This window comes from Oxyura jamaicensis, chromosome 2 (genome assembly GCF_011077185.1).
Source record: "Oxyura jamaicensis isolate SHBP4307 breed ruddy duck chromosome 2, BPBGC_Ojam_1.0, whole genome shotgun sequence".
Lineage (NCBI taxonomy): Eukaryota > Metazoa > Chordata > Aves > Anseriformes > Anatidae > Oxyura > Oxyura jamaicensis.
The window spans coordinates 809,189-834,337 of NC_048894.1; the positions used below are offsets into that span (position 1 = coordinate 809,189).

Genomic DNA, 25,149 nt, shown 5'->3' on the forward strand with positions numbered 1-25,149 from the left:
AGCAGTCCGTTGCCTCAGGAAACAGAGCTTCAGATGTGCCAAAGGATGCTAAAATAATAACTGGAAGTCCCATCCTGGATGATCCAAATGCCTTCTCAGTGCCGGCACCGGGACTGCAGGCCCAGAAAAGCAGCATGCCATTTGAGCCAGCAAAAAATAGAGACTTCATGCCAACAGAAGACGTGAGAGGTGACAGCTGGATGTTGCACTCCAAAGGGAAGAGAAAACAGGTTCCCCTGAAGCAGGGAGGTGAGACTAAGCCGGGGGAACCTGCTACAGCAAAGGTGCTGACCAAGCCTGTGGAAAGAGGTTTTCCTGGTAAAAATGAGAAGAGGGGGTCTGACGAGTCAGGATGTGCTGGCCTGCAGGCTTCTCTTTCAGAAGCCATCAATGTAAGCAAAGTAGAAACTCCTTTAGAGGTCAAGCCTTCAGCAACCCTCCTTTCTTACAAGGAGAAGGAAGCTGAGTGCGTATCTCCCAGGCGTGAAGCATCCAGCGACGCTGTCCGCCGTCAGACTCCCAGTGGGTCACTGGAAGAAGCAGCGAAGAAAAGAGGTAGCTGCGAAAAAAGCAAAGGGGTTGAAAACGAATCCTTCCAAGAGCCTGCTCCTCCAGGGGCTGTGGCCCCATCAAACCAGCCTCCTGACAAGCCAGCGGCAGCTGAAGAAACCAAGCCAGTGTCCCCTGACAAGCGCATGGCAGTTGGCTTTAGTACTTCAGAGGGAACATGGAAGACGCCCGCAGATACTACTAAAATGCCCGTTACACAGTTAGTGGTGCAAAAACCCGAGGAAGTTACTTCTCTGCAGAACAGGAGGGCTGACAGTTTTCCAGAGCAGCCGTTTCTTCTAGCAGCTAAGCCTGATGCAGCCAAACATCCCGCTGCTGCTGCTGAAGCAGCAGACGGAGCTGGAGTAGCAGATTCCCCTGATAAAAACAAAGGGGACGGATTTATTGCGTTAGAGCAGCAGACTGGAAAAGATCTCAGTATTGCTCATGGGATGGACAGACCTAAAAAAAAGCGTGGTGAAGGGAAAGTCAAAAAAAACAAAAGTTCCCCTGAGCAGGTAACTGCTTTGGAGGATGTAGGCAAAGCTGCTGATGGAGTGAAGGCAGAGGAGACCATAAAAGAAGCAAGTTGCTCTGATAAGGGCAGGGAGCCTGGGTTTCCTACAAGAGGACACCCGTCAGCCAGTGCACAAACCTACCCTGCAAAAACAGCAGACAAGCCAAAAAAAAGAGGTAGTGATGGAAAAAGTAAAAAAGGTGAGAAAGGTATTTTCCAGCAGCCTTTTCTTGAGAGTAAGATGGACCTTAGTGGTCTTCCTGCCAAGACTGATAAAACCGAGGAAGTCAGTGATAGGGGTGGCGAGAGAGGCTGTAGTGCTGGGTGCTTTCAGGAGAATGTATCGGAGGGAACTAAAATTCAGAGGCCCGTTGAACTAAAACCAGAGAGGCCTAAAGAAAATGTTGGAAAAAGTGAAGCGGCTGCTGTGGTTGCTTTAGACCAACCGTTCTTTCTGGAGGGTAGGAGAGATGAGAGAAAGCATCTTGCCATGGCTGACACAATCAGCACAACCAAGGAGGTAAACGCGATGGCTAAAGGCAAGGAGGCTGGACTTACTTCTCCAGGTGAATTCGTTGTGACAGATTCTGATGCAATCTTCATGCCAGACAAACCTAGGAAGAGAAGCAGTGATGGGAAAAGGAAAAAAAGCGAAAAAAGTTCTTATGGGCAGTCAGCTGAAATGGACACTAGGGTGGGAGCAAGCAGTGTTCCAAACAAAGAGAAGGTGGCTGGAAAAACAAAGGAAATGACCTTTGATAAAGATAAGGCATCTGATTTGGAAAGAGAGGTTTTGCTGGAGAACCTGACAGGAATAGCCAAAGAGGTGTTAGAAAAGCCTGAAGAAGAGGGTGGTGATAGGAAAGGTTCCTCTAACCAGCCAGTTCTTTCAGGTCCTAAAACAGAGACAGCAGAGCCAGAAACAGCCAGCACTAAAGAGACTTGGCCCGGTACTAAAGGTAAGGAACTAGATGTGAAAACAGCTGAGCCTCTGCTGGAGCACGGGGCAGATGCAGCCACGGCATGCGGTCCCATCAGGGACCTGGTGACAGACAAGCCTAAGAAAAAAGGTAGAGAAATGAGAGGCAAAAAGGCTGAAAATAGTCCTGAGCAGTCTGCCGCAGCGGGTCCGGATAACATCCCTGCTGTAGGCAGAGAGGTGGGAAATACTAAACAAACTCAGTCTAAGGACAAAGAGAATGATTTCAGGACTTTAGTGAGTCTGCTAGATGACCCGTCTGATACAGGTAGAGCACAAGCTCCTGCTGCACCTCTGGAGCCAGAAAAATTGAGCACAAATAATAAAGAGAAATGCAAAAAGGTGGAGGCTAGCTTGGAGCAGTCGTTTCTTCTGGAGCCCAAAGCAGGTGCAGAGATGTTTCCTCTTCCTGACAAGGAGACATCTGCCAAATCTGAAGCAGAAAGTCCTGCTCCTGGTAGCACTGGGGTTGGACTTCCTATTCTAGAGCACCCAGCAGTGTCAGATCACAGCTCGGCCACAGCTACTGATAGATCTAAAAAGAGAGGTAGTGAGGGAAGAAGTAAAAAGTCTAAAAATGCCCCTGAGCAGCTTGCTTTTCTAGAGACAAAAATGAACAAGAGTAAAGTGCTGCCTCCCATGGGACCTGAGATGGAATATGGAATGGAAGAAATGGATTTTGTAGATGAAAACAGAAATATTAAAGGTTTTCCCATCGGGCCTCAAATGCTTTGGAATAATAAAGGAAACTACCCTGAATCCTTTGCTCAGGCTGCAGTACGGGGCCCTGATGACACTGGCAATGTTTCTTCTGGCTTCCCAAAGCACACAGAGAGAGGTACAGGAGCTAAGGAGCTTCCTTCTCCTGAGATGACGGCAGAGAAGAGCAGCAAAGAGCCTGGGCCTAGTGCTAAGGAGGGGATCCAGATACAGAAAACTCCTGAGAAACCAGACAATTTGAAACATGAGGAGCCTGGAAAACAGCTTTCAAAGAAAGAGAATGATAAAACTGAAGAGACTGCTTCCCAGGGTGGTGTTGAGGCAGGTAAAGCACTTTCTCCGGATCCTTCAGTTAAACAGGACATTAAATCAAAACAGGATGAAATTTACCTTTCTCCTGTGGCAAAGGTCGATGATAAAGAAATAAAAACCACCGACAAAAAGCAAATCACTGACAACACTTCCTCTGACCTTCCTCAGAAGGTGGCAGGTACCAAACACAGCCCAGCTCCCCTAGGTGCCAAAGGGACAGAGAAACTAGAAGAAAATGTCTCTTTTGGAGAGAAGGGCACGGCAATACCAGAGAGCAAGGCAGACGCAGCCACATCGCAGGTGGTGGAAGCTCTGGTGGAGAAGAAAGCCGAAGAGGTTGGGTTGGATGGAGGCAGGATTAGAGAGCAGGGCTCAGCGAAGTGCCCGGGCAGTTGGGACAAGAAAGCAGCTGAAGCAGAGGCAGCTGGTGTAAATCTACCAGCTGCCCAAATAACCCAAGTCAGTCCTGAAGGTAACAGCGAAGCTCATCCTCGCCCAGCAGAAGAGGATGCTGCTCACCTGAAGGATGGCCCAGCATCGAAGGCTGCGGGAGATAAAGACACAATTAAAGAAAATGAAGAGGAATCTGAACAAAAAGCTGGAAAGGAGGCAAAGAAAGAGAGAGTTAAAGCAACAGAACAGCTGAAAGGCTACATGAGACCCACAAAGTCCAGAGGGGTGCCGACTCTACCAGCCAGGTCTGCTGCTCAAGACCAGGAGAGACCAAAGCAGCTGAGAGCCACTGGTATAAGCCGGCAGAGGCAAGAAAAAGGTGTGTGTTTGTGATTGGAGCTAGCAGCAGTAATCCAGGCAGCTTGCGTGCAAGACCTTGCTATTTGTCAGTGCGTTGGCATGAGTTCGTAATCGTTAATCCTATGTGGCACAAGCGAGTGTGGCATGACTGGGTTTTTGGCTGATCTTAAAAGGCTGTCAGTTCTGCTTGCCTGTCTCACAGTGCTAATTCCCAAACTCCGAAGGATTGACAGTTTGGTTTAAGTTCCAGACCTTGATTATTTGTTTTACTCATTCAGAGTCGATTTTACATACACATTGTACATAACTTTTTGAAGTAAACTTGCACTTTTTGGTGTTAGGTTACGTTAGCTTCTTGTCATCGGAGACGAGAGGCAGTCACGCAGCCGTGAATCATCGCGGTCACTAAGTAGCACCGTGTGCTGCCGGAGGGCAGGGATTTGGGTATTCCTGTGGTAGGAAATGTTCTCGACTGTGTTGAGCCTCCAACGCTACAAGAGGCTACCTGCACCATCTACTTTTCCTCCTGCAGTCGCTTAGTGACTTCATCTTGCCATACCTCGAACTGTTAAGCCTGTAAAGCGTGCTTCCTCCTAGAGTAATAATCTTTACGAAAGCAGAGTGTAACGGAACACGAGCTGGACTGACAGGCTTTGGGGCTGTCTCTGCTGAGCCTGTGGAGGTGCTGGTAAGCATCTGGGGCTGTTCACCCCGGCTGTTGACCAGGGGACAGCCCCCCGTTCTCACAGGATGAGATGGGATTAATTTCACAGAACAAAAGGAAATTCATAGGACCTTTAAAAGAGAGAGTATATATATCAGCTGTATCCTTACTATAATACCCTTGTACTTCTGCTCAGTCCAAGCCTTCCTCAGAAAGAACCGGGGCCTGCCCTGACAGCCATCGCCGAGATGTGCTGGGCCGCTCCGATTTTCTGCCTCGTCATCGGGCATGAAAGTTTGTTCCCATTTCTGTGGAGTTCCTTGCTGCCAGTTTGCATGATGCAGCCACTAACTTAACAAACATCGAGCTCAAGTGCGCCTTAACATGCTGGTCAGGTTTTTGAGAGGTTTTGTAATTTTAATGAGTGTTGCATAACCTGAAGTAGTTCTATTTTGGTGGAAGTGGTGTTCTCTGCATGAACTTGTGCCTGCAGAAGTGATGTTCTTTGGTGCATGACGATACAGAGTGAGGGGAAAGCTAAAGACAGCATCGTCTTTGAAAAATTAAAAAATAAAAATCTTTAGAGGCTTTCCATCACCTGCCAGAAGTCTTAACTTTCCTTTGCTAACTGCTGGGTTTAAGGGAGTGCTATTCTAGTAGGAGATCCATGCAAACAAAGAAAAGCTCTTCCTGAATATTTTACAGGTAAATATTCGAGAAAATTGTGTGATTAGTAAGGTAAATTGTGTAATTAGTTGAAGGATTCCTAGTTGAGAGCCAGCTGTGTAACCTGTCAGTGAACTGGGGGCACACACTCCGCATCTGTGAACAGGCCCGGCCTAAGTTTGCGCGGGACTTTATCAATCTTCACTAGCTGACATCCTCTCAGAACTTCACAGATCCACGGCTGGATTTTTTGTTATTTCTTAGAGAAGCCCTGAAGGACCGAGCCTGTTTTGGAAATGCTGGTTGAGGTGCTTCATGCCCCAGCCCAGCGCGGTGCCGGGCAGGGCCCAGCCGGCTGCTGGCAGCCCCGGTGAGCGCAGCACCGGGCCTCTGGGCTGCTCAGCCACCACATATGTTACCAGGGCCTCTCTCCTTGCAGCCAATTCCCAGCTTGTAGCTCTCTAGCTGTTTGGTGAGCCGCAGAACGCCAGCAAAATGCAAGCCGAGTCCCTAAGGTGAGCGCAGCCGGTGTGCGAGTGCCTTAGGCTGCATCCGAGGGCAAGGCACGAAATCCACGCGCTGCTTCAACGCAGGTCAGGAACAGAAGTCGGTGAAGGGAAGGTGTTGAGATCTAAAAACGTGAACATGTGTGCTTCTTTGCTAGGTAGAGAAGCAGTCAGAGAGAGCTAGATCATATTATAATGCAAATTTTCACAAAGTTGGTGGCCAAGGGCTGTGCTTCTACTTCCAGCCTCATTCTTTCTGCCTTATTCTCCTGCTAAGGTAACGATCAACTGTTCAAAGGTTTTCCATCTTTACCTAGCACCAGAACTTGGCCAACAGTTTGTCTCTGTGTCTCAGGGGGCGATGTGAAGCCTATACTTTGCAACATGGAATACAGAGTCACAGAACAGAATATCCCGAGTTGGAATATCCGCACACATGAGCTATTTTTTTCGCCCTGGTGGGCAGTCAGCGATGTATTATAAGACTAATGCATGGAGTTATTTTGGATAATCTTCTGCTGAAGTTGAGAAACTGCAGTCTCTTTAGCCAGGCTCCCGTGTCTTACACTGTCTGTTCTAGAATAACAGGATGGCTTTCCTAAGTGCATCAGCTCCTGTATGAACTGCTAAAATAGGTACGAGCTTTGTGATACGGCTCCCTTGGGAGTCATGGCAACAGTGATGCTGCAGATTTCTCTCCCCGGCGGAAGTTGTGTGCGTCTTGTAGAAACTCTGCCTGAAAACTTCTGTAATTGTGTTTTCTAATTTTGACTGTGGTTTAGAGTTAAGAGCTATCAGATGCAGAGCCCTTCGTGCAATTTGAATTCAATCCTTTGTGCATCTTTCGGATTTATTACAGTTTCCCATTTTTGTTGCTGCCAATGTAAGAACTTCCCTGGATTCTTCTGGAAAACTGCTTTATATCCCTGAATGTCAGGAGGAGGCAGTTGAGATGATAACCAAAACGTGTAAGACTTTATCAGCCTTTAAAATGCGACTGAGCCTTTGTGCCACTTCTTGTTTGGAATTGAAACTAAAATTGGAATTTATGCATGAAAAGCAGGGTCCTAAAATCAGGGCTTCCAAGCAGGAGCCCTGGCTGACGCAGGACTGGAGATCTGATGTTGAGGAATGGCAAACAGAATAAATGATGGAAGGTTTTCTTTAATCCAGTGTTGAGCCGTGTGCCTCAGATCTACTGCTCTCATCCCTCTACTCCTCCAGCTGTATTTCAGCACTGAGACATCAGAAATATATTTCCTCCAGCCTGTCCTTAAAGAAAAGTCTATTTAAAAGAAAAAAAAAGGGAAAAAAATAAAAAGCAACCAACCAAACAGCACGTTAATTTGATTCAGTGGTTTGGATTTTGTATCTTCTTAAGGTTTTTGATTTGTTTAAGCTCTCTGGGAAGAGGCCATGTTCATGAGCCTGCTGCTGCGGTGTGTAGTGCCGGGAGGTTGGCTGCTCGCAGAGTAACGAGCTTCTTGCATAATCGCCTGGTGGCCAGGACAGTTACATTTCGGGGTCGTTCTCCCAGGCATGGCTCGGAGGGGCCTGTCCAGGTGGTCATCTGCTGCTGAGTTGCCCCCTTTCCTCAAAAGCTTCCATGGCAATCATCTCACCGCCTCCTGCGGGCATCCTTCCAGCCCCCGTGCCTTCAGCGGAGCCGATGACAAGCTGTCTTTGTAGCAGTCACCGGTGCTCTCCGTTGGCACCATCTCGGTGTGTAACAGTACATATTTCTCAGTTTGACAGCTCTAAATCCCTTGTGTGCAAATAGGATACATTTAACAGCAAGAAACGCCGTCCCTGCTTAATTACAGTGTTCGCTTTTCTTTTACAGCCATGATGAAGCCCTTCCCCTGTTTTCTTTCCCTGGCTGGTTTGCATTATGCTGTTGTCATTATAATGTTAAATCGGTTCAGCATTTCCACAGCCACCCTTCGTTGATATAGTGTCTGTAGTTCTCCTGTGGGTCCCCACGCTGTAATCGGGTTTGTCTAATACGAGCTAATGAGATACGGGAACTTGAAGGGGCTGTGGACTGTACGGATTTGTAGCCGAAATCAAAATCACAGAATTGTTTCGGACAAGTGCTTGCTAATAACGGAGTGGTACTTTCATAACGCCTTTTAGAATGGTCAGCATAACATCATGTTGTGTTAATTAAAACGGCTCGTTATCCTAGGTAGGTATATGAGAAGGTGAAACACAAGCGATGGCACCAGCCGGTTCTCATCTCAGTACTAAAGGTGTTTCTGAAGCAACAAGAGAAATTTGCTCTTATCTGCTTTTCCTCCGAAAAGCAGTCGTGTGCTTGCATTTGATTCCGCTTCTGCAGAAAGTTTCGGGGAGGTATCGATTTAATCTTAATGAAAAGGTAAATTCAGAAGACATTTTGCAGATCTGTAGCTTGCAGATGCTGGGTATTTAGAGGCCTCTTTGTCTTATGTTGAACACATCAAACATGTTCGTCCTAAGGAATGCTCAGAACAGCTGTAACTGCACACGTCCATCTCTTCCTGCCTGGCCTTGGGCCGTGGCTGTGCTGATCCTGGCTGTTGCTGCCACTGGGCGGCCTCATTCAGGAGCTCACCCGCAGGCTTTGGCCATCGCCTCAGGGCTCTGTTCTTCCTCTTTGTGTTCCCGCTCACTCCTTGCGCTCTGAAGTTCCAGAAAAGCTGGGAACGAAGCAGAACCACCGCTCATTCTGCCAGCTCTAGAGTGTCGAATGCATTTCCTTAGGGAGGCTGCTTGTCTTCTGGGGATACCTGAGTTGGGAGCCTCGTCCGTCTTGGCTTACACGGCTGGTTCACTGCTCCCTGCTGTGACTTTGCTTTGCCTGTTTGCCGTTTCCGCTGTCAAACACCCGTACGATAACCCAATCCTGGTAATATTTTGAGTTGGAACCGCTCCCAAACCACTAAGTGCTGGTTTTGGCTGATCACTGGGATTTTTAACATACTAAATGCTGAAGTGAGTTGGAGTTGGACTAGCTGACCTTTGAAGATGATCTTCGAGTATTCTGTTCTAAATGGGGTTTGAGCTGCGAACAGCCTGCCCTGTACGTGAGCCTGTGTTTGGTAACCCTCCGCACCGTTCAGATGCTAAGCCTGTAGGTCCAAGTTACAGTGGCCAGAATCCTAAACATCCTGGCTCACCTTTCCGTCCTTTCTGGCTTCTTCCAGGCCATGAGAATAAGCGAGGCACGTGGCTTGAGCGGGTGACGGCGCGCCCTGGGCTCCAGACGTCGCCGCTGGTCGTGCACGGAGCTCACCGAGGAGCCGATGTGAACTGCGGCGTTGTGGTCGTGGCTCTTATGGTCAGAGCATATCCGTGGTGGCTCTGGTCGGCCTGATCAGCGCCCGTTGTTGGTAATAGCACTTAATTAGAGAGCACATTAGCTGGAGACACTGGCAAGGAGTAGCTCATCCTGGAAAGTGCTGTTGCCGTAGAAACCAGTGCAAAGGACTGCACAGAGACGATTGTGTTAGATTAGGGAATAAAAAAAAAAAAAAAAAAAGGCAGCAAAGGCATTAGGAGGGATAAGTAATAGCTCTGGGAGTGAAGCAAAAATAGAAACGCTAGGCTGATTCATCTGCTGAGCTGGAAGCTTGCAGATCGGGTACGGAGCCCTGACGCGCCGACGTAGTGATCTCAGCACCCGCGCGGGGCCGGGGGCTCCTCGCAGCCGCTGTGGCACGCGGTGCCTCGTGCCCAGGGACGTCCTCGCACCCGGGGACGTCCGAGAAGCATCCGGGCAGCGTGGATAAGTGACTCTGGGTGTTGAATATTCATACTGAAACATGCCCTGCATGTGCTCAGCTTCCTTGTCTCAGCTGTACCTTTAAGAAAGGCCAGGAGATGATGGCAATAGGAGGGTGTGCGGAGGTGAAGCATCGTGTCCCCCTGTGAAACACGTGGCTGCCTCACCCCTGAGGGGTTGAGAGGAGCTCCAGGCACTGGGTGAATCTCCATGCCCGGCTCAGCACCCATGTGAGAGCTCGCAGCCACATCACAGAATGAAAGGTGGGGGAGAGCCGAGCTGTGGAACCCCCGATTTGATGTTTGAAGAGTATTCAGTCCTCCTCTAGGTTGGACCACGGGGAAAGGCAACGGTGGGGCTTCCTTTCTGGAAGTCTCTACCTTGCCCTTGTGACCCAACTGCTCTTCAGCATGGGCCCTACCTCACTTGAGTCATTTTTTTCGTTAAATCTGTCCAAGCCCTCCTGTTTTCTGACCATCCACTCATCCTTTCCTGCTTGTTTTTCATTGCCTACTACCCCTTCTCCTACCATTTGTAAGAAAAATTAAGCTCTGTAAGACTTTAAAGGAAGATCTGGGACCAAAACTCCGGTATCGGGGCTGCCGGCGGCATGTTGCACGTGTTGGCAAACTGGGTCGTGCTGAAAGCTGAGCACTTGAAGAGAAGGTAGCTTCGGGGCAGAATGGGAAGAAATTTCAAGAAATAATATATCTGGGAGAAAGCAGTGGTGGGAGGACTGGGACAGGATGTCTGGAGACAACGTGCAGTGGGCAGGATGAAGTTGCTGAAAGGCTCTCGGCGCATGAACTCTGAATTACCTCCGTTAATGAGAGAGGAAATATTAATGACTTCAGAGGTTTTCATAGCTAAGCACGCTGCTGCTCCTGACTGTCGCAGGTATTGAACGCGGATCAGTTCGTTTGTTTAAAGCCCATTACAGCATCAGGCAGCAGCGGTGGTTGGTGGTGGCTGCATTGTGGGGATATCACGAGGCAGGCTTTGCTTGCCAGCGACAGGAAATCTCTTCTGCACCTCCGGGCTCAGCAGTACCAACCCCTAAATCAGGGTGGGTTTCCTGCTCTCTTCTCTAGGTGGTAGATGTTTGCTTTTAAAAGAAGAACCGAGCAAAAGCCACTCGAAGCCTGCCAGCTGGGTTGAGGTAGCTCTACGGGCTTGCCCTCACCACCGCTGCGGTGCGTTAAGTGCTGGACCCAGAGCTGGAGTTAAAACCTAGCTTGGGAAGTGCCTGAGCAATGAGGGACTAACAACCATCACATGGGATCGGATGACTTCGGGGTCTTACATCTTCGGGGACCAGTCTGTAAACACTTGCAGGGCGAGCAAATGCTTGCAAACATTAGTGCCACACCAGCTAGGAGAGCGAATGCGAGCCTCGCGCCAAGGTCCCGTTTTCCACTAGCAAGATACCCGTGAATATTTTAAAGGGAAAAAAAAAAAAAAACACAAAACTGTTGAGGCCTTTTGAGAAGTGAAGCTTGTGGGTGGAAGTATTCTGGTTAATTAGAGGGTGTCGTGAAAGATTCATATAACTTACAGTTCCTTAGTCATTGTTTTTAAATATAGCAGCGTCTTAAACCCGGAGCTTAAATACAAGCAGATAAATGTGTGGATTGTAACATTTCCCAGCAGCAGGTTAAATTCAGGGGGCGTACTCTAGCTTGCAGTCTCTGGGTGTAAAAATACATCTATGCTCAGTTAAGCTGTAACAGGGAGTCCTTCTACCGCTTGAGCTGTAAGGGTAACATTTTCTCCCGGGCTGGAGGTTATTGACGTCGGTAATGGTCAGTGTCCGTACAGCGGTGTAACTGGCTCGGGGGAGAAAATTTGCCTTCGTCAAGGATTAATCGGTACCAGGCACTTAAGGAAAAAAGACAAGGCTGCGGTTTGGTGCTAATGCAACCGTAGCAATCCAGAGGCCAGGGGCTGAGTGGCTGGAAGCGACCTCTGACGCGCGGCAGGCTCCCAGATTGATCAGGGAAACGATACTGAAATCAGGAATGGCCGTTAGAGAGCCTGGCCGAGGATGCTGCGTGCTGAGGCTTTGTGGGATGCCCGAGTAGCGCACTTGGGACGTGCTGGGACTGGTTTTGGACCAGTGACATGAAATGTGAAATGCTGGGTGTGAATTCCGTGCTACAGAAAAAAGGCAGGTCAAAAATATTGTCAGGTATGCTTGGTTTTCCTCTTTATTTTAGAAAGAAAAGAAATAAAAAGTCAGGTTTGTGGCATTAACAACTACAAAGCCTCGTCTAGCTGAGATTTGATCCTTTTCAGCTTTGTCCACTCGCTGTGTGAGTGGCAGGATTTCTGGTCTGTGAATCACTAAACCCTTGTTGCAGCAATACTTGTGGTCACTGTTGGCTCCTAACGAACGTATTAAAATTCACTGCAAACAAAAGCCCTCTGCTCCGAGGGATCGCTCTGCACCGGGGCGCTTGGGGCTGGGGTTGTTCCTAGGTTTTGTTCTGTGTTAGGGGAGGAAAATGCTGACCTTAGTTCATCAGTATTCTTGCGCGGCTCATCGGCAGGCATTAACGCTTGTAAAGGCATCGATCATAACACAGACTGACAGGGAAAGGGGGGATGGCACGATTTCCAGGAGCGTGCGGCTGCCGAGGAGACGCTGCTGACAGAAACATCATTTCACCGAGCTCATCGAAGCCCCCCCAGCACCTCGCCGGAGCCCACCACTCCCGCGACAAAACCTCCTTTCTCTACGGCCCTACAGAAAGCGGAGAGCTGCCGGTTCGCCTCCATCGCTCGAACTAGTGGCTGCCTCCGGTAAATGAACGCGCTCGGGAGGGGTGGGGAGGAGGGAGCTGTGCCGCGAGCGGGGGCACGGCGTGGCGTCACAGGCGGCAGCGGCGGCTCGCTGGGCTCCGCGGCAGCCGTACAGCTCCGGGAGGAGGCGAAGGCATCGGAGATGTCTCTCTCCAACAAGCAGCCCGCACCGCTCTCCGAATACAGCCAGCTGTGCAAAAGCAAGAACCCGGAGAGCTTCTCGGAAGCCTTCCACTGCATGGAGTCCCCGAAAGACTTCGGCAAAACCGAATTCGAATGGCAGAGGACTGAGGGGAAGCTTAACGAGATTGGCTTGAATGTAAACTCAGGGGGACCGATTAAGGATGGGCTCGTTAAGAACGCCGGCTTCACGGATGAGGACAAGCTCTGCTTCTTTGAAGGCAAACTAGACAAAGAGCTAAAAATAGCTCAGAAAGACAAAAGAGAAATTGAGGTGCAAGGCAAAAAATACCAGGCAGCTGCAGGTCACCTTGAGAGCTGGTCTCTGATTTCTGAAACGTTTCCTTCTGCAGAGGGGAACTTCGCAAACCCTAAAGCTACAGATTTTCATTTGGGGCAGGCAGGAGCTGAAAAATCCTGTTCTGGGCTGGGTAAAAATGAAGCCATCACCGACCAGGAGAAGGCAGCCGGGAAGGCTGGAATGGAGACCAAGAGCCAGCCAGACCCCAACCTGCCCAATCTGTCCGTGTCGGAGAGCGAGCCCGGCAAATACATGAAGGAACAGGAGATCAGCGTCTGGAATCCTAATTTCCACCCCATCCTGCCTGACAATTCAGGGTCTAAGGAAGCAGCCGTGAAAAAAGATGGAGCCCCCAGCTATTGTGTAATTGGGGTGGTTAACGACAACTATGTGCAGAGTGGATTTTCTTCTTCCTTACCTGCATCGAAGCCGGAACCCCCGACTACAACCGTGGAGCTCGCGCAAGATGACTCCAAAAGTAGTGACTTTAATAACGCCACCGAAATGGAGGAGGAGATGGAAGACAAGCTGAGCTGTGCAGACGACGGCAATTTTCTGAACAGGGCTGCCCACCAAAGGAAGGCAATGAGGCGTGCCATGTCCGAGTGCTCGCACTTGTCCGTGCCCCTAACCCTTAACCTGGCTGACAAATACCCTGAGCCGGTGCTTAGAGAAGACGTCGCTACCGGTCTGCTCTCTCCTAATAGCAGCCTGACCCAGTGCTCGAGCCCCACGGCCAGGAAGCCGGCCTCCCCGATGAAGAGGTCAATGACCGTGTCAGAAGAGCAGGCGTCTGCGTGCGGTGCGGGCACGGGGCAGAGCCGCGCGGGGCTGCCCAGCCTGGTGGTGGTGAAGGAGCCCCAGCCCCTGGCGGCCGAGGAGCCGGCTGCCAAGAAGAGAGAGGAGCGGGGCAGCGGCAGCAACTCGGCCAGGAAGGAGCTGGGCAGCCCGGGCTTGTATCACAGCAAACTGGAGCAAATCCCTGAAATCAGCGGCCAGGACAAAGGGAGGGAGGAGGAGGCGGCGAAGGGGGAGAAGGGGAACGGCGCCGATGGGGCCGCCGGCTTCGACTCTCCCAAAAGCAAATGCGCTGAGATGGAAGCCGGCAAAAGTGCTCCGCTGGAAAGAAAAGAAATCGAGGTCAGCGATGTGCACAGCGCTCCGTCTCCCAAGCCAGGAGATCTACCACGTGATGGTATGTTGCTAATTTTTACCTCCCCTGGGAGCAGGCAGACAGCAGCTAGGCAGCAGCTGAGTGCCTTTGCGGGCTGCAGACGGAGGGTGGGTGCCCGGCACACCTGACGGGGCTGCCACAGCTCAGGTTCCGGTAGTTAGAACAAAGGACGTGGTTTGGGGTGGACAAAAACGGAGGGAAAATTAAAAATTAAACAAATAACGACCGCCTGGCTGATCCCACAGCAGCTGTTTTAGCAGCAGCCCTGAATTGCTTCCCGGGGTCCTAAAATAGATCTTGAAGGCTGCAGCATCCGCACGGTGAGAGGTCTCTGTTCAGCACCCTCCTGCCACTCCCTCCCCGTGCGTCGGTGCCCTGCTGGCTTGGGGCCGTATTGTTAGGAGCGAGGGCGTTAGCGAAGTTCCCACCTCGCAGATCTGAGCAGTGTCCTTTTCGGTGAAGCTTTTACACCCTTTGGTGTGCGTTTGACCTGCAGGAGCACCCGGGTGGAACGATGTCTGTAGTTAAGCTCCCCCGAAGCACTTCGGTGCTGAGATGCAAAATGGAATTCCCCGTTCCTGGCCGCAGCCTCCCCTCCCCTGGAGCCCCCGTGGCAACAGCAGCTTCTTTAATTGGTGGTGGTCCGCGGCGTGGCGGGGCTGTGGTGAGCGGGGGCCGCCTTCCTAGACGCAGGGTTTGTGAAAAGAGCGGTTATTTGTTGTTCTGCAGCCTGGAACAGCATCCGTCCCCCCCAAAAAAAAGTACACCTGCTTTTTCCCCAGGTTTGGGGCGTGAGGAGGGTCGGCGTGCTTCGTCTTTGGTGCCTGAGCTTTCGTGGGAAGATGAAAGAAAATGTGTCAGGGAATAAAGACAAAAGACGGGCACAAGGATTCCTGCACCCGACCGCTTCCTGTGCAGTCGGCCGGCGTGCTCGGCCTTGGGCACTACGACAAACGGGAGATGGTGGCACCTGGGGCAGGGGGGGTAACACCCCGATGGGCCAAGGGACGTGCTGCCCCGGTCCGGCTCCGAAACGCTTGGTTTGGGGGTGTTGAGCTCGGGGCAGCCTGTGCTGGGCTCGCTACGGGATTAGATGCGTTTCTCCTGCTTCGGCGGCGTGTTAGTGACACCCAATGGTCGGCCCCAGACGCGTGGCAGCCTGGGAGATGCTCTGACGACGTTTTGCTTCCAGCCACCAGCAGTCATGTTCAACACAATCACGTTCTGTCCGTAATCTTTTACTTTTCCCCAATAATTTCTTTAAGATGCTTCCATTTCCAGGGCTCATGCTCGGGCCCGCCTCCAGCACTTGGGGCTGCGGAGTGCCAGCGCGTCGTGTCCTCAGCCCTGATGGTTATCTCGGAGCCTTGCCCCTCACGGTCTGCTTGGTGCGCAGACTTTGAGTCGCTCTGGCAGCCGTGAGATGCGGCAGTGTCAGGTTTGGGGGCAGCGCGTGGCGGGTTGCAGACATCCGGAGCCTGAGCGGAGATGTCGAGCCCCACCGCGGGCAGGAGCCAGCAGCGCTCCCGTTGGAGCAGCCCCTGAAAATCCTGCACTCGCCATAGAATCCTAGAATGGCCCGGGTTGAAAAGGACCTTAAAGATCATCGAGGTTCAACCCCCCCGGCTCAGGGCAGGGTTGGCACCCACTGAGCAGGCTGCCCAGAGCCCCATCCAGCCTGGCCTTCAATGCCTCCAGGGACGGGGCACCCTCGGCCTCTTTGGGCAACGCGTTCCAGTGCCTCACCGCTTCCTCCTAATATCTAACCTAAATCTCCCTGCCTCAGTTCAGAACCGTTCCCCCTTGTCCTGTCACCATCCCACACAAACAGGCGCTCCTCCTCCTGTTTATTTGCTCCCGTGGACTTGTGCCACGCACCTTCCGTGACGGGGATTCCTGTGGTGTCGGGGTTCGCTGGCATCTGCTGGGGACCCAAGTGTATTTGCAGCGAGGCCGTGGTGTCGTTCGCAAGGAGCTTCGTGCCCTGGACACGCAGGAAGCCCGGTTTGGCCGGGCCGGCCGTTCGGTGGAGCTCAGAGGCACCATTCAGAACACGGACCCGTATCTTAAATCAGAAACCCACTAAAAGTGATTGCACGTGGATTGGCGTGTTTTCCCCCGGGGTGCTGAGCACCGGCGATGGAAAGGTCACTGAAAGACAGGGGCACCCAGGTCTTTGCTCGGTCGCTTTCTGTAGACAACCAGTTTGGTACCGAGCTTTTTTAAGCATTTGGGTTGGAAATTCTGCCATGGGTGTTACAAAAGCTCGTTTAGAGCCCTTAAAACCACAGGTCTCGGTGTGAGCTGGTCTGGTAACGGCTGAATCGGCAGGCAGCTCGAGGGTTCTCCAGGTAAGGAGGTGGGAGTTGTATGGAACTGCTTCTTTATTCCCTTCTCCAAAATTGACAGGTGGGAACTGGGCAGCTCGCGTTCGCTTTGTTGTGTTGCCTGCGATGCCTTGGTAAGAAACAGCCTGGATTTATTTGCTGCTGGAAGAAAACCCAGCAGTAGAAGCAAGAAACGCTTGCTCTGCTGTGTGTATGTGCAGCTTAGGAAGAATTTCTGCAATGCAAAAGGAGCCAGACAAGAATTCCTTGGATGTTTCCGAAAGGCTTCACGCTTTGCGGTGAGCGTTAGCTTCCCCTCCTGCGCTAGGAAGCAGAGAGGCACTTGCGATGAACGCGACGCAGCCAAGCAAGCGGCCGTGGCTGTACGCGTAGAACTGACGATAAATCTGTCCTCTGCGTTTCATTCCTGGCTCAATCGCCCGTTCGTATCCCCAGCAGCCTCCTTGCTTTGGTCTTGACGTTCCCCTTGCCACAAGGCAGGGTGTCCAAAGCGGCCAGCAGACCTCTGCGATCCGATGTGAATGGGTTTTCCTTCCCTCTGTTCTAGCTGTTCAGTCTGAGCCTGCATTCAAGGGGAACAACTCCCGTCCCTTGAACCTATTTCCATCCTCACATTGCCTGCAAGAATCGCCCAGGCAGATGTGAGTTACTCGAGCGGCGTTTCTCAGAACTGCCGCCCGAAGCAGCTTTCCTCGGCCCCATACAGCCAGGCTTTCCGCGGGTTTTGTTGGTTTTGGCTAAACCTCTACCACTCCTGGTTTTAGGTTGGCCTAGAACTGTGCATAACATATTTCTTACGGACAGTTGGGCAGGAGGATGGCTGCACACCTCGATAAATGTCAGTCTAAAAGCTGCCAGGAAGGAATACCCGTTGGAGTCCCGCGTACCCGCGGCAGGTAGGTCAGGCGAGAGACCACGGCTGCGGGTTTGAACTGATCAGAGCTGAATCGTGGAACTGTTCTGGTCCCTTGTTTCATCAGTAATCACCGCAGCTTCTTCCCCAAACAAGAGGTCGCATTGTTCCCTGCCCTAACAATCTGTGGGATTCCTGTCGGCGTTGTGCAGAAGCCGCTGTGTGATTTCTTGCACGTACCTAAGATGTCAGCCCCGACGGTCTCACACAACGACGTGGTTCCCCGCTGCCTTTCCCTGCTGCCTGTTCTCTTTTTCTTTGAATCTTCTCCAAGTTCAAATACTTTTCACTCTGCAGTATCAGAGATTCCAGGCATGGCAGGACCGAGCCCAGCCGGCACCGTCGCCTCGCTGCTGCTCAGAAGCCCGATACATCGGGAAAATTGTCCTGGTTTCCTGGCCCCTTCCTCATCGATCTGGAAGCGCGGTGTGCAACCCGACATCGTTTCTCAGTCCCCCGTGGTGTTTTGCAGCAGCACACGTCGTCGTGCGGCGGCTGGGATAAATGCAGGACCTGAGACTGGAGTCGCTGCTGGGCGAGGGTGGGAAGCCTGTCGCCCCTCATCAAATAGATTGAAGTTAATTACGGGATTCGGAAAAATCAGCCCAAGCACCTTGTAGCGAATTACTGCTACTCGTTCCAGTGGGGCTACTGGGGCGGATGGTGGCTTGCTGACCGGGTTCCTTGCCAGGTGAAATTGGGCGTTTAGTGAGAAAAGAAGCAAAGGGCTGCAGGCTGGAGGGGAGGGAGGTGCAGGAGTTTGACACGGGACTGGCTGCATCACCGGTGATACCCCACCCGTGTGCTCGGCTCAGAGATCGTGCTGGAAATGCTTTGGCACTTGGAACGGGGGGATTGCAGTTGCACGCTTACGGTACCTGAGAGGAAGCCGGGATCCCCTGTCCAGGCATGCTCAAGCCCCGGCCGTCACTTTGAAGCACTCTCAGACTTCTCTGACACCTGGAGCAGTCTCAGGGACAGATGGGAATATGAATTCCAGCTATTTGAATGTCCAGCATCAAATCTGTAGCACGGTATTGTAGTCAGACAGAACATGTGTTAGTTACTCTAAACAAACACCCGATTTCCGTGTCTGATTCAGGACTTCTGTGATTTAGGACACTCTGATTTAGGACACTCTGATTTAGGACTTCTCTTTCCTGGTAAAAAAATAGCCGTAACAAATCAACCTGGGCTTGTAAGAGGCAGGCCAGGAGAACATCTGGCCTGTTCCTCGACTGGTGATGATGAGCCGAAGCGTACGAGCTGATGGAGTTCCATTCTGTGCCAAAGAAAACGCTCACCTGTCCTGCAGCTGGCTCAAGCAGGAGGCATTTTGTTCACCTTTCTCTGCAGAGGGGAAAGCAGGCAGGGCCGTATTTCTGCTTAAACTGAGACTTGGTGTATTGGTAGGTAGATTTGTCTTAAGGGCCTCCGACAGAAAGGCTTTAACTGGGTGGGCTCTGTGATGGAGCAGCTCCTGCAGGAGGAGGGCGGACAAAAAGCACCCGCGCCTCTGCAACGTCTGGGCAGCAGCAGTATTGAACGGGGTCTGGCTTTGTTTCCAAGGTTGTTTACGTTGAAGAGGGAGAGTAAAGATGGTCATTGCCTTATTGCTTAATCTATTTCTCTTAATGGATTTTCTGTTGATGACTCTAATCCTTAGGAGAATTACGGAGCTGCTGCAGTGAGGGATGTTTTAGTTCGGCTTAGCCTGGCCGCTATCCCTTGCTGGGGATGTGGAGGATGAGCGTGTGGCCTCATTCACTGCCGCATCTGAACGCAGCTGCAAATCCACGCCCAGCTCGAAGCCTGGAAGGAGCCGAGCTCAGGCAGAGCCTGGGCGCCGGGAAGGTGGAGAGCAGACCCAGCAAGGGGTGGGAAGGGTGGGAGGAGAGGGCTGAGGTGCTGTGCTCTCAGGTACCCGCTGCAATGCTCCTGTACCTAGTCAATGAAAGGGGAAAATGCGTAATAAACGTCCCTAATCTTCCAGCTGCGTGGTAAATAACGACTGCTGCCACCTACCCGCACTTTGGTTTCGGGCTTTTGCTTACCACGGCGGCAGAAATGGGAGCGCTCGCTGCGGGCGTTTTAAGATCCACCTCGGTCACATTGCGGTGGGGTCCTTGCCTGTTCCTTTTGACACGGAGAGGGAAGTCTGGGGAATGCCAGTTCTTGAATGAGTTGCGGCGTGACACCTGAGAGGTACACGCCCATGGGCTTATCTCTGCACGACTTCCATCACTCATAAAACCGCGCGGTTGCGTGGTGTAAAAAGATGCTCCTGTGTTTCTCTAAGTACTCTTCCCTAACTTTACTTTTTCAGGGAAGGAAACACGAACTGCAGAACTTCTCAGATTTAGCGTCCGATTGATTTATTATTTTCACAGACACTAACGGCTTTCACGAGAAATCTGCTCCAGCAACACTGCTCGTGAAGGGCCCTGCAAGGCTGGAGGTCTGCGTGCGCTCCCCTTGTGTTCCCGCGCGGCGCCACGTAGCACGAGCTGCAGCCCTCTGATTTTATCAGACGTGGATGTCATAAGGGTGCTTTTGTGGGGGTTTCCTTCCGCAGATGAAATTGTAGGAGTTCAGGGAGGAAAGGAGATCAAACTAGGGAAACGATTGCGTCAGTTTCTAGGTGCTTCACACCCTTCTGCTCTGAATGCAAGAAGTAAATCTGCTTGTCCTCTGCCTCTAAAAGGTGGTAGTGGAATTAAAAGGGTGACAAGCAAAGGCATCACACCGGAGAATGGCTGAATGACTTGACTTTCCAGCCTGGAGGAGAGAGGACTTGGAGAGGGGACGGGTGTGATACTGTCTGTGAATGACACAAATTGCTTCATGAATGGCAGAAACTGTGAACGAGAAAAGGCTGTTCGGTTTTTCCAGGCTAAGCACGTGGGTCGTCAGATGAAAGTAACGGCAGCGGGCGCTACCGGGGGTGCTCAGGAACCACGTCCTGAGCAATCTGGTGTACGTTGAGCCTGTTTTCCGTCGGGAATCGGGCTAAGTGACCTCCAGACATCCCTCCCAACCTGCATTATTCTGTCGTTCTAATATTAAATGATTCCTTTGCCTAAAAAGCTGTTGGACAAGCTGATGGAAAACTTAGAGCCATCCCCTCCAGATCGGGTAGTCCCTGGGTTGTGAGTCACAGCCTGGTGAGAGGGATTTATTTTGGAGAACCGTGGATTTTTTTTTTCCTTTTCCTTATGGTTAGGAAAACTATAAATGGTTCCTCTATTCATAAACAGCTCCTGGTTTCAAGGAGACATATGATTAATTGCGTATGGCGTGGGCATCCTCCTCTACAGAGCTGCAGCAGTCACTCAGATTGGAGCAGGGCTCCGGAGGTCTCTGGTTTAACCCCAGACTCAAGATCACGTCTAAGTAGGTCACGTAGCTCCAGGGCCACATCTGTCCCTTGCAAGGTCTGCGTGTCTCCAGCGACGGAGATCACGCGGAGCTTTTGGGCCTCTGCTCGAGCTCCCTCGCGTCGCAAAACCTTTTCCTTACGGTGGGAAACAGCCGGCCACGAGCAGCCCGACCCGGCGGGACCTGGAGGTGACGCCGCGCTGCCCGGCCCCCGTGCTGCACCCCCGCAGGCAGGTCGCTGAGCTCTCACAACTGGCATAGTTGCATAGTGACGAGCCAAGGTTCAAAACCTGAAGCATTGCCCGGGCTGTCCGTATGTGCAGTTGGCACCTGGGCCAGCTGGAAGGAGCGGCGCGGTGGCGCGCGGTGTCCTGCCGTTCCTGGCGCGTTCTGCTCCGTCAGGAGCCTGAAGCTGAACGTCTCCCATGCTGTCATTTCCCGGTGCCCAGCGCTTCTGTTTTCAGATTACGCCGGCTTTTGCCACCATTTGGGGCTGCTTCTGAGGAAGAGCCCCCATTAGCATCTGGAAAACTCCATCAGAACACCCAATTTGATTTGTCCTGCTCCTCTTTCATTTGGAGGACAGCCCTGGTTTGCAAACAGCAGGACGTAAAATCAGCCACACTCGGCATCAGCGCACGTCCTTATCCATCGGGAGGGAGGTTCTGTAAAGCCTTGTGGTGGGAAGGGAAGTGCCTACAAGAAACCGGGGGGGACTCCTGGTCAGGGGGTGTAGGGACAGGACACGGGGTGATGGCTTTAAGGTAAAAAAGGGTGGTTTTGGGTTAGTTACAGGGAAGAAATTCTTTACTATGAGCGCGGTGAGGCCCTGGCGCAGGCTGCCCCCAGGAGCTGTGGGTGCCCCATCCCTGGCAGTGCCCAGGGCCAGGCTGGATGGGGCTGGGGGCAGCCTGGGCTGGGGGCAGGGGGCCCTGGGCATCGCAGGGGGTGGCCACGGGGGTCTTTGGGGACCCTTCCCACCCAGACCCCTCTGTGGCTCTGTGATTCAATTTCCTAACCTGTTTTCTAAGGAGAGGAAGTCTCCTCAAAGCACAGCTAACCACAGGAGAAGCTGCACATCAGGATCCTGTGACCTGGTGTTCTGTAGCGGCGATAGCATGGGCTGGGCCTGAGTGACTGTGAGATACGCCTGGGGGCTCCGTCAGGAGTTGTTCTCCTGAGCCGTATGTAAGCATCAATATACGAGTCTGTTTAAAGATTAAAACTGGGCCTTGGAGGGCAGTTCTGGTCTTCAAACAATGGTAAAGCAGCTGTTCTTTGATGGGGAAAAGATCTGTCTTAAACACATCTGTCCTTTGCCTTGTGTAAACCTCCTCCTTCGTGCTCTTCGTGGCTTTCCCTGATAGCGTGGGACAAACAAGTTATCCTTCTGTCATTTTCCTGACCGAAAGGAACAGCATCGTCCCCTTCTATAGCAAGGACCTGAGGCCTGTTTCTCCAAGTGCCATCAGAGCATCCTCTTTTTACTGCCCCCAGGAAGTCGCTGCTCCTTGTTTGTTCGGAGTCTGCTCCCACCGACTTCACTTTTATCTGAGCACCACGTTGTCCTGTTGGCCGGGTCCTTCACCCAGTGACGGCAAATTTGTGGTTTCTGGTGACAAACCCATTCAAAAGCATGGTTTTTAATTTATTGCTGGCCCCGCTGTGCCCAATGGAGCTTCAGCCTGTGGGCTGGGGTGAGCTGTCTGCGACTGCAGCATGGGACTGCCTTCAGTGAATGGCCAGGTCGCTGAATTTGGGGAGATCTTTATATAAGAGAGGGCACCGATCTGTGCCAAACCCCTCCTGGAGCAGGTGAGAGTGAAACCTTGTCAAGGGAAACACTGCCACTGCCTGTGACGTGCAGGATGGTTGTCGTTAGTCCTCTTCTCAGAGCCTGTTTTGTCCAACATCACCCAGAGGCCCCATCACCCGCTCCATACACACGAAGTCACCGCAGCCCCGTGGGGGCAGGGGTCTGCCCGCAGGTCCTTGCGCCCCACAGCACCATGGCGGGCCCTGGGGGCCTCCGAAGGACACCCACCATCACTGCAGGGGAAACACGAGCACAACTCATTGGGTTTGCTCGTAATTGGTGTCTGCAAAACCTCAAACAAAATCCCGGAGCCTGCGGTTGTCGGGTTGGTGATCGTGGCGGAGGCGATTTGTGTTCTCGGGCTTGCTTAGATCTGAGTAATTTCTTCCGGGGTCCCTCCTGGACCTGGTGAGGCAGCGGTGCCTCGCGGCGGCATGGCCCAGCACATGTACAAAGGTTGGTTTCCCCGGCTGGCGTCGGGCTGAGTAACGAGCCTGGAGGTGTGGGAACACAGCGTGAGGAGCAGGAGGGAGACCAGAACCGGCCGCAGGGCTGCCTCGCGCTCTCGCTGTGGAGCTGCCCGTGTGGCCTGTCCTTTCTTCGGAGAATCACAGAATTGCAGGGGTTGGAAGGGACCTCCAGAGACCATCGGGTCCAACCCCCCTGCCAAAGCAGTTCCCTACAGCAGGCTGCCCAGGTAGGCGGCCAGACGGGCCTTGAATATCTCCAGAGGAGACCCCACAACCTCCCTGGGCAGCCTGTCCCAGCGCTCCGTCACCCTCACCGTGAAGAAGTTCTTTCGCATGTCGGTGCGGAACTGCCTGGGCTCCATTTTGTGGCCATTTCCCCCTTGTCCTGTCCCCACAGACCACTGAAAAGAGGTTGGCCCAATCCCTCTGTCTCCCACCCCTCAGGTATTTATACACGTTGATGAGATCCCCTCTGAGTCTTCTCCAGGCTGACCAGCCCCAGGGCTCTCATCCTCTCCTCCCAGGGGAGATGCTCCAGGCCCCGTACCACCTTTGTAGCCCTCCGCTGGACTCTTTCCAGGAGATCCCTGTCTTTTTTTGTACCGGGGAGCCCAGAACTGCACACAGTTCTGGAAACCGGACACTTTTCTCCCTCAAGCCCCTTCCTCGTGCCCCTGGCACAGCTCCGGTGGCGGCGCTGACACAGCCGGGCCGTTGGTCCCCCCGCGAGCACCGCGGAGCAGGAGCTGCGGGAGGAGCCTGGGCAGCAGTCGATGTCCCAGCTCCGAGCACGATGTCCTTGAAATACCTCTCGGAGGTTTGTTGCCACGCTTGGGGGAACAGGCAGGCTGAAAAGTCTCTTCAATAATTCTTGCAGACTAATGAACAAATTTGATTAAGCTTTGGCAGCTTTTCCGAACGTTTCCCGCAACTGGCGCGTCTTCCCAGGCGCTTCTCTGCTCTGCGTGGGAGCGAGCCCCTCGTAAGCACCCGGGGAGCGAGCGTAGCGGGCAGCACGCCGGGCTGTGGCTCGGCTCGGGGCAGCACAGAGCAGAGCCCTCTGTAGTCCCCTGGGGCTGTGCACAGGCCCCCGGGGTTCAGAGGCCGCGACAGAAGGGAGCCGCGTAGCGTCCTGCGGCCCTCCGCCGCCACATCTTCCCCCCCGCAGTCCTGGCTTCCATCAGCGTTGCTCACAGCTTAATGTTCCCACCAAAAAGAACGATCTCGTTCGCCTTACGGACCCTCCGTCCACTCGGGCCAGTTCCTTTGTGTGTCCGGTGAGGTTGTTCCCTCCAAACGCCCTGCGCTGCCGCCGGTGTTGCTGTGAAATTCCATGGATTTCATCTTCTCATTGGATCACAAGCAAGGAAGCTGCCGAGTTTAAATCCCGAAGCTGCGCTCAGGGTTTCCGAGAAGCCTCCTGAGGCTTCCTGAGCCGATGCACCGCTGTGGCTGCGAGGCAAGAGGCTTAGTGGTGCTGCCCAGTTGGCCACCACCACCATCACCTGGTCACAGCGACAGGCCGTGGGTGAGAGGCGATCTGCAGTCAGTGGAAGCGACCTCATGTCTTTGTGTTTGGGACAGGCAGGATTCCAAGCAAAGCTCCCCAAAATCAAACCTCCGGGCCTGGGGGCACAGAAGCCCCGAATGGACGGGGAGGTTTGTTGACATTCGGTGGAGAAAAGCAGCAGAGAGGAGCCGATACAGGTCAGCTACAAAAAAAAAAGGACTTTCTAGATGAACGTGAATGCTCCTGAAGAATTTTGCATTAAAAGCAGCCAGCCTGGACGTTTTGGTGCTTGGCTTCTTCTAACTTTTTTTTTGGTATGCAACAGACATAAAGCACAGTGCTGCACAATGTTTAAGGTGACTTGGGAGTGACTAGGAAGAGGTTAATGCAATATGAATTAAAAAAAAGCTGCTAAACTTGTCCCAAGTCAGAAAAAATAAATAAATCAACGAGAGCAAAACCGCTGTGCTGCTGGGCATCGCCCGGGCAGGGGGAAGGCCCGATTTTATTCTGCTTGTTTCAACAATGGAGCTTGTAGCAGAGCTGAACTGCCCTTTGAGGCTCTCCCTTCAAGGCTGACAAGCGCGAAGATGTGAAATAAAAACAGCAGTTTTCAAAAGACGTGCAAAACAACCTTTCACTGTTGGAATTGCCGCAGCATTGTGTGGCGGGCCCTCATCATGCGCTGCGGCGCAACAATCCGCCGCGTTGTTAGAAGAAGAAGCACCCAACGCAGGCTTTGTTTTACTGCCCCGGTGACAAGGGGAAGAGGAGGAGATGCGTGATGGGCTGTTTGCACTGTGCCCTTCTCAGATCTGCCAGGAG

At 52.4% G+C, this 25,149-nt stretch overlaps 1 protein-coding gene across 14 annotated transcripts in view; it reads left to right on the top strand.

Annotated features, from left to right (window-relative positions):
• The window catches only part of MAP4 (microtubule associated protein 4), a 115,267-nt gene that overhangs the window by 66,490 nt on the left and 23,628 nt on the right, over positions 1 to 25,149 (top strand). For 12 of the 14 annotated variants that reach the window (XM_035319719.1, XM_035319726.1, XM_035319730.1 and 9 more), the window contains one exon: positions 21 to 3,849. The exons of the other annotated variants lie outside the window; for them this stretch is intronic. In XM_035319719.1, coding sequence (XP_035175610.1) covers positions 21 to 3,849 — 3,829 coding nt within the window. The remainder of the gene's footprint in view (positions 1 to 20; positions 3,850 to 25,149) is intronic. 14 annotated transcript variants of the gene reach the window in all.